The following is a 10052-nucleotide window of genomic DNA, read 5'->3' on the forward strand; positions in this document are numbered from 1 at the left end:
GATTTGACTAATGTTGAAAATCATTACACAAAATATGATTGTAACATCAAAAACAATATCTACACTAAATCTTTATATTTTTTCATGTTTATCAATATAGAAGTTCCAAAAAATATGTGGGACACCTTAAAAGTTACTTATGAAGGCACAACTAATATTAAAAGAACAAAAATATATACTCTAGTGCAAGAATATGACATGTTTTGTTTGCAACAAGGTGAAACTATTTTAGATGTGTAGAAAATGTTTACCCACATCATAAATTATCTTATTGAGGTTGCAAATATTTTAAGAAGGAAGGTACTTGATAAATATTGGAAACCAAAAGTTATTGTAATATTCAAATAAAAGAATTTGTCTGCTATGAATCTTGTATCTTTGTATGGGCAAGATGAAATATCAAGAGTTAGAAATGAATAGACTTTTTAACCAAGAACTCAATAAAGAAAGAAATAAAACACACAAAAACAATTATACAACAAGAAGAATCGAGTGAGAAAAATCCTGAAGATGGAACATGCAAAATTTATCTCACTTGGTTAAAAGATTTTTGGAAAACAAGAATAGGAACAAAAACTTCAATCAAATGAAGCACTTTCATAACAAAATTTAATTATAATCTTCGTAATTTCACTTGTTTTGATTGTGGTGAATAGAAACAAAAGAAAATTAAGTGTCGAAACACACAAAAAAAAAAAATATACATTTAGTATAAAAAAACATAATTAAAAGAGATTATGGTTGCATGACATTCACAATGATACATCATCATTAAGGGTATTCTGAATTTTGAAATTTACTCTAACTATGAAAAACTTGTATATGCATTTAAGCATTTAATGAGATGCATGATAAGGAAAATAAGTTGTTATATTCAAATAATAGACTAAAAGGTATGAAGAGTTGACTTGAGAAAAAAAAATGATTTAATTAGAAGGGAAAATGGAAAATTCAAAATCTAATTACGAGGTATTAGAAATTATTTATAAAAGTTCTTCTTTCCTACTTCTCCATGTGCAGTTCTCTAATGTGAAAATTACATGGCTTTGGAAGATAAAATTTAGTTTTTGATAAAAACCACTTCCAAAATTCATAAAAGAAGAGCTAATTTGGATAAATTTTTATTCCGAGAATATTATATGCCTAATCCAAAAAAATTAAATTTAAAAATGAAGAGAAAAATTCAGATTTTAAAAACAAAATGAAATCTCAAAACAATTCTCCAATTCCTAGTCATGTTTCCTTTATCATGCTTTTAGTTATGTGGATATATGGATTTGTGTTAATTCTCTTCTTTCTTGTCCATCTGGTGACAAGTAAGAAGCACTACAAAAAATTATTAAATACAAATTATTTTCAAAAAAAAAATTAATTATTATATTAATTAAATTAAATACCACTTTATGGACTTAAAAATCATTAATATTTAAAGTTATTTTAATTAATAGAGTATTTAATCATTTTAAGAATTCAGTATAATCTTCTGAGAAAAATTACTCAAAATACGGAAAATAATTAGAGTGATGGTAGCACTACAAAATGTGGAGGTAGTAGACTCTTAAAATACATAAGTTAATTATAAATAAAAATATTATTTTTATATATGTTATGAGCTTGGTTATGAATTTCAGAATATTAAGATTCTCATTTGTCTTATTTTTGTTAATCAAAGGAAGTAGGGATGTGTATGGATTGGATTAATCTAAGTTCAAATAACCGGAGTAGAATTAAATCTAAATCTATTTTTTTTTTAAATAAACTAGTTTGAAATTTTGTAGATTCAGATCTAAATAATTGGATTAAAATTTATCTAAATTCATAATTTATTTTTAAATCCAAATCTGTGTTATGAAAAAAATAAGTTAGATTTTTATAAATTGGTATAGTATCAATTTTAGAATTGATACTTTATTTTCTCAAATCAGTATTAAGAATAATTTTTAAAATGAAAATTTATTGAAATCTTCAAAATTTCATAAATGTGTGATTAAATAATAATTCTAAAAATAAGTTAATTTTTGTTAGTTAATACATGTTTTATGTAGAGTTGTCCATAATCTTTGGTAAATGAATGTGAGCAACATCTCACTTCTCAATAAAAGAATATGAATTTTGTTTATCATGTTCCGTTTTCAAAGAAAGAATTGATCTTCATCTTCATCCTCTTCAATAAGTATGAATTTGGTATAATCTTCATCTCCATAAAAAAAACAGGTATATCCATACCGATCATCTTCCTATTCCAGCTATTAATTAATTATTTTTTATAAAAAAATCACATTAAAAGAAACATGAAATATTCAATATCAAATATTAAGAAATTATAATTATATAAATATCAAATAAAAGTATAACAATTAAACAAAAATTAAATGATTATAAAAAAGTGTAAAAATAATCACATATAAATAAGTTACCAAACTAAAAACCAAAAAAAAAAAATATAACCTTTTTAAATCACCTAATAAATTAAAGACAATTTAGTAATTTAAAACTGAAATTATAAGACGAGAATAGGTGCTGGACAGACAGTACTCATCCCTTTACTCATTCAATAAGGAGACTCCCAAGTAAAATCAAAACAAATGAGACAATAATTTGTCATTCCTATTACTTTTACTTGATTTCAAAAGATTCTGCAAAGTTCAGAAGATAGTCAAACCTTTGAGGTTACTCCTTTATGATCAACACAAGGTTAAATAAGGTCAAAATCAAGTTATTGTTGTTTAGGGTGTAGGATTTAACCTGACTTGAGTTACTATAGTAAATTACAAATAAAACAAATATTCAAACCTTTGAGGTTAAGAATGAAAAACTTAACAAGAATGCCTAAAGATATTTTCAGCAAAACTACACGGAGGAGAGTAGTGTCTGGAAAAGACTCGTTAAATCAAAAGTTGTGAACTAGAAATTATGCCAATAGAGATGTACCAAAGCATTGTGCCCCTTCCATCAGAGAAAAAACAAGGTGAATTTGAACAGTCAGACTGTTGGATTATGGAATTATCTATCTTATTAGGATAAGGGAGGTAGGATAAAGGAAGGAGAGATTAAATTCTTCTTTCTCCTTCCTTTGTCCGAAAATAAAGCTATATAATTCCAAAATCCACTTCTTTGTCCGAGTGAAGCTATATAATTCCAAAATCCAACGGTAGGATTCTCTACCTTGTTCCATTGAGATATATGTAGAGAGACACACTATTTAAAAAATTGTAAATTTTTAGTTGCATAACAAGTCTTTTACAGATTTGCTACTTGTTTCAGTATCTTAAACATGTACTCTTGTCGGCACTTCCCTTCCATCTACATTTGGGATTTATGAAAGAGAATAAGCACCTTTTTAGTGTTTGAACTAGTGAAAATAGTCCAAGATTATCCGAAAAAATCATTAATGCACACAGCTACTTGGGGGATGGAGTGATGAACTTGCCTAACCAATGTAGTTAAAACCGCAAGTAAACTCGCAAAATCTTACAATGCAACGAGTTCGGAGGCCAAAACAAGTTGACTTGGATGGTGGATCGGCGTCGGAGCAGATCGTATCGCGTCGCCGCAGAGTTCCCTGCATCGGAGGCCATCTCCGAGCTACCTCATACTTAGCGTGACATGTTGTTTGCCCAAAAATAAACCCTAAATTTTTTTAACCTAGTGTGCCCAATGCAACCCAAATCATATTTCTATAGAGTGAAGAGTGAATAATCAGAAACCCTAAAGAGAGAACAAGCACCACACCCATGGTTATCAAACTCACGAGTCAACTCGTTGACTCGTCCGAGTTTACGTGTCCACTTTGCCTTACCGAGTTAACTCGGTAGTAAACTCGTTTTTGGGGTAAACTCAGTGGACTCGACACGGACTCGGTGAAATCGTAGTGGACTCGCGACTCTAGTCCGAGTTGAAGAGTCCAACTGGGTTTTTTTTAAACCCAAAACAGTGTCGTTTGTGTTTGTGTGTGGACTACGTGTTCTTCTGTGGAGTGCGGCGGTAGATCGAGCAGAGCGTGCGATGGTCGCGGGTTGCAGGTGGTGGCGTCGCAGTGGTCGCAGGTTGCTGCTTGAGATGGGTGGTGTGAAATTAGGGTAGGGAAGGGATTAGGGTTCTATTTTTTTTTATTGGGCTGCTGCAGAATGAAGTCTGTTTTTTTTTAATTGGGCTTGCTGCACATTAATTTTTTTTGGGCAGAAGTTGAATTTGGAGGAGCAGTATATTTTTTAAGGAAGGTCTGGGAGGGTGTGGATCAAATTCAAGTGAGGTCAGTAGAACTGCATCTTCTAATAGAAGTAAAAATGCTCTAAAAAACTATTAATTTTTTGTAATAGGAAAGTAGACTCTTACGAGTTTACGAGTTTACGAGTCGAGTCTACGGAGCTCCCACGAGTCTACGTAGACTTGCGAGTTTGACAACCTTGACCACACCACATCGTCACGACCAGTTGCGAACACCGCTGCAGCCTCTCGCAAACGCCATCATCACCGATCACGAACACCATCACCGTTGGTCGCAACACCACTGCCACCTCTCACGAACGCCACGGTTGTCGTCACGTTCTCCTCTTCTCTCTCATTCTCCATCACAGTCACGTGTTCATTTTTTTCTTCTCCCAAGAGAGTGCCTTTTATTATGGCTTAATGAAACTAGTTAGTTGTTTTATGTGGGAACAATTTATGTGAAGTTAGTTGTTTTTTATGAACAATTTATGATTTATGAAAATGTTTCCAGTTTTGTTATGTATTGAATATTATTTTTCATATGTTAGTAACTCTTACGAGTCGAGTTACAATCCTCGGGTTACGATCTTTTAGCTCCATCCCAATCCTCGCACGAGTTACAAGTTTGACTACATTGTGCCTATCCATCATCTTTCTTAATAATAGCAAGAGAAGTTCCACTTTGTCCTTCTTCAAATGGCTAGCTATATATTATTGAGGGGAGTTTAGTTATTTCAAGAAAAATAAAGATGTCGTTAGAGACATTTAAACAATATGAAGGAGGTTAATATGATTTGTCCAAAGATTATGAGCAGAAAACTACACTTCTTTAAAGAGCAAATGCATTAGCAATTTTAGAATTATCACAAGGAGCAGAGGCAAATTTGCATGACATTGCATTAGACAGTTAACACAACAGTTCTTTCCATTATCCCAGCCAAGTGTGGATGACAATGAATGTTCCAGCCATCCCAAATTGCACACCCAAATAATCAACAACTAAGGTTTTGCCTAATTGAACATATTATCAACACTGGAACCACGTATTCTCCATCAGAGTTAACAAAAGTTGCTACTTATTGCTAGAATTCAAAAAGGCTAGATACCAGGTGCATGAAAGAGCCTCCCATACAGACAGCAAGATCAAATATTATGACAAAACCCTCCATGCACAATTAATCAGGAACACAAACTTACTAAATCAGACCAATACTGCCTTTCGTATCCGGCAGTTTGGTATATGTGTTTAAACTTTCTATAAAAAAAAAATTAATAAACATTATCACTTATCAGCAACTTTTACATACTTGGGTCAACTTGTTTTGGAAAAGCAAAAGCAAGCTTCCGCTTTCTGTTAATTACTGTACTTCGGAGTTTGAGAGAACAAGCAATGGACTATGCAGAGTTTATAAGTCACTTCGTAAAAAAGACTATACCATAGACACACACAAAAATAATCCACAAAATACATGATACAGAGAGTAGCATAAAGGCCAATAAACGATACCTAACACAATGAACTAATTGCTCGATGACTGAAGGGCTTCAGATATCAACTTAATCTGCTCCCCAATCAGTAGAGAGCGATTCGCAAGTAGTTCCATCTCAGAATGTACCAACATGTTCCACCTTCTCTCCAATTCCTTCCTCTTGGATTCTCCAATTAAAGTAAGTCCTCTCTTCATCTCATCCGCGTCCAGCTCTTCAAAACAAGAAATCTTGCGGTAAAGCAAACTCACGTCCCCACTATCATACTCTCCAGGCGCCGGCAACGCCAGCAGCGGCGCTGATGGCTGCGGCAAAACGTTGTCCTTGGCTTTTGGCACACTTGTGGTGGCAGATTCCTTCTTCTTTGGTTTCCTGCCTTTCCCATTAAACTTGGGCTTTTCCACCAGCCCGTTGGGCCAATCAATCCAAATCTTCTTGGAGAATTCAAACAGGGTCTGGTCGTGAGGTTTCAACAACCGAGGCTCCTTCCCCTCTGCCTGTCTCTCCAAATGAGTCTTGCACCTCTTCTTCATCCGTCGGATCTTCTCCTTCAGCTGCAAGCTGGAAAACTCCACGTGGAGTGACTTCTTAATGAAGCTGTGGAAAGCGTCGGCGTATCTGTAAGGGTCTTGCCCTGTCATTGAGATGAACTCAAGGATGCCCTTAAGAATGCCGACCTCGTCTTCAGGGCTCCAGATCCTCTGGAACAACTTCGCCTGGCTGCCGGACTTATTCCCGTCCTCCTCCGTCGCGTCATTAGCAACGGAGGAAGAAGGAGCGTCGGCTCGTTTCTTCTTCAAGCGTTTCGGGTCAGTTTTGTGGATGGAGCGCTTCGATACAGGTTTCACCTGCGCGGAGGAACGCTGGGCCTGGTCCTGGGGCTGGAGCTGGTCCGTAGGCTTGGATTTTGGTTTGGGTTTGGATTTGGATTTGGCTCGGGTAGGTTCGGAATCAGTGTCAGATTCTGAGAAGGAGGATTTGGGGTGAGCGTTGGAGGGAGGGTTTGCAGAAGCAGGGAGAGTGGAACGTTGCTTCTTGTCTTCTTCGGAAGAATCGTCTTCATCTTCAGATGAGGAAACCTGTGCTGCTGCTACTGGTGGTGGTGCTGCTGCTGCTGCATGCGGTTGAGAGGAACGCGGTCGGTCATCACCTTCCTCGGATTCGGAGGAGGAAGCAGTTGGAGGATCTTCAATGGGGGGAGGAGGACGCTTCTTCCGCTTCTGTGGCATGGTCAAATTTGGGAATTAGGGTTTCCGGAGAGTGACAGTGAGAAAGAACTCAACACAGGAAAGTGGATCGGTTATTACACAGGGAAACAAGGGAACCAACACCAAACATATATATATATATATATATATATTAATATTACTTATTGTAATTAGTTTTTTTATAAATAATAAAATTAATAGAATGAACTGTGTTCTAAACATAAACCCGGTAACATAGCGATAAATTTGTTTTTGTTAAAAATTGAATTGATGATTGTTTTTATAAATATATAAAAAAAATAATAAGTTTTGAAAAATATTGAAAGACATAATATTTGATAATTTTTTTATTGATGGAAAAAAAATAAACTTACACTTGTGTAATTTGTATTGAATATCATATGTCAATAATTTTATATAAAATAATATTTTTTTCAATCTAACCGCTAAATTATAATTTCAAAATTTCTTAATAATTGATACATGTAAATTTACACAATATTTTAATCTTTCAAAATACGGCTCAATTCCCTATATAGCATCATTTACACTTTTATTTCCCTATTTAACATCTTTTTGTTTTTATTTCCCTATCTAGCACCCTTTTATTTTTATTTCCCTATCTAGCACCCTTTTATTTTTTATTTCCCTATCTAGCACTATTTCAAAAATAAATAATAAATTATTTTTTTTTATAATTTTAATTTTGAATATATTAAAAAATAAGTATTTTTAATGTTTAAAATAGTTAGAAATATAATTAATGAATAAAGAAATGAGTTTTTACAAAATAAAAATAAAAAATTTAATAAATTAAAAATGTTTAGTTTAATTTTTTTTAAGAATGAAGAAAATAAAAAATTAAACTCTACACCAACATAAAAGTTGAATCTATAAACATAAATTAGTATTTATTTTTATTATTATTAATGATGTAATCATGTTAATTTCAAGTAAAATAATACATGACATAATTATAAAAAAATCAAAGTCAAATAGTATTAATTAATATTGAACGCACAAATAACATTGAAGTGTCTATCTACCCTAAATACAAAATCCTAAAAAAAAAATTAATGCAATTACTACACTTAATGCTTAAAAATGAGAAGAAAAAAAATGTAAAAATAAATAAATATAGAAAATAAAAATAGCAACATTGTAACAAATCTTTCATGTTACGAAAGACTATTTGATGGAACTAAAAAATGAAGAGTATTGGCATGCATACACTGGTCAAACACTATGCCTAAGTCCCGACATGAAAATAACTTTAAAGGGAGGACCTAAGTCAAGTCGAATAAGGACTAATATGAACATAAAGAGAACAACATGATCGAACAAAAGAATGTTCATATTGTCAAACACCAAGACACACAAAAAGAACATGTTCCAATATTATTGGATTGTGCACTTCTCGTTATTAATTATGTTTCATTTCGCACAAACTATTTAATGTACCATTGAAGAAAATATTAAATGAATGATCATCTTTTTATATCTATTGAAGAAACTATTTTCTTTTTATGATCAACATCTACTTATTTAGTATCGTCTTATATCTCTTATCTTTATCTTGTTTGGATTTTTATTTTTTTTATATCTTGTATATTTATCTTATTTTGTTTTGCCTTTATTTTATATCTTATATGTTTTTAGTTATTTATTTATTTTTCCATTGTTTATTTATTTTTGTTTTTTGTTTTTATTTTATCATTGTTGTTTTTATTTTCTATACTTATTTATTTTTGCATTTTTTCTTCTCATTTTTAAGCGCATTTGCATTAGTTTTTTTTTAGAATTTTGCATTTAGGGTAGACACTTCAATATTATTTGTGTTTCTACTATTAATTAATACTAATTGACTTTGGTTTTTTTTATAATTATGTCCTACATTTTTTTTCTTGAAATTAACATGATTACATCATCAATAATAATAAAAATAGGGTTTAATTTCTTGTTTTCTTGATTCTTAAAAAAATAATTTTAAACTAAACATTTTTAATTTATTACTTTTTTATTTTTATTTTGTAAAAACTCATTTCTTTATTCATTAATTATATTTCTAACTATTTTAAACATTAAAAATACTTATTTTTTAATGCATTCAAAATTAAAATTATAAAAAAGAAATTAATTTATTATTTATTTTTTAAATGGTGCTAAATAGGAAAATAAAGTATAAAAGGGTGTTAGATAGAGAAATAAAAACAAAAGAGTGTTAGATAGGGAAATAAAAGCAAAAAGGTGTTAGTTAGGGAAATAAAAATGTAAATGGTGCTAGATAGAGAATTTACCCTTCAAAATACTCCACTTATTTTACTTATTTTTCCATGTTTTCTCTATCCGTTTGTTGCTTCATATCATTATTACAAGTTGCATTTTCTGTTTTCTTAATTTTTTTTCTACTTATTTTGTTTTCATTATTTATTTTACCGTTTTTGTGATTTTTTATAGGATTTTGTTTTGAGCAAATGATTTGGCATTGCTCTCTTCTTTCCAATTTTTACATTTTCTTGTGTGGGTTTTTTTTTTTTTTAGTTTGTAAGTATTTTTAGTTGAAACACTATACCTACAAAATATTTTAGAACTAAATTAAATTAGAACGAATTGTTTAGTATTAATTTAATTCAAATTATTTATAAAAAATTATAAATATATTTACTTTACATGTTAAATTTTATATTTTTTAATTTAGTATTTGACATCAAATTTCGTCACCAATTAGGGTGATATTACTATTTGATTTTGTAATGTGAAGTACAAAAACATTAACTTGAACAATAATATAAATGAATTTCTAAATTCTCTAATTATCTTTAAAAAAACATTGTTTTGTGTCTTCTTATAATTAGTTGATTTTTATTTTAAAATTAAATAGTTACATTGTCAAATTGACGAAAAGATCAAGTGATATTGACTCAATTAGAAAATATAAAAGTTTTAGACATTCAACAAAGGATTTTTTTTTAATAAGAATTTAGTTGAAAATACTCAAATTTACATGAGATCTAAAACTTAATTAAGATATTTTTTTTATCTTTTAAGTAGAGACACGTAAGTAATGACAAGATAAAATGATCACGTCGGCTAAATTTTAGTCTTAGAAATAAACTAAGGTTGATCATCGACTTAACGGGTATAGCT

General features: G+C 30.9%; 1 protein-coding gene across 1 annotated transcript; it reads right to left on the bottom strand.

Annotated features, from left to right (window-relative positions):
* Positions 1-5529: 5529 nt before the first annotated feature.
* Positions 5530-7029, bottom strand: LOC137837106 (putative transcription factor At1g11510). The gene has a single exon (XM_068645966.1). The coding sequence runs from the start codon at positions 6924-6926 to the stop codon at positions 5730-5732; it is 1197 nt and encodes a 398-aa protein (XP_068502067.1). The 5' UTR covers positions 6927-7029; the 3' UTR covers positions 5530-5729.
* Positions 7030-10052: the final 3023 nt, after the last annotated feature.

This window comes from Phaseolus vulgaris, chromosome 4 (assembly GCF_051622355.1).
Source record: "Phaseolus vulgaris cultivar YP4 chromosome 4, ASM5162235v1, whole genome shotgun sequence".
Lineage (NCBI taxonomy): Eukaryota > Viridiplantae > Streptophyta > Magnoliopsida > Fabales > Fabaceae > Phaseolus > Phaseolus vulgaris.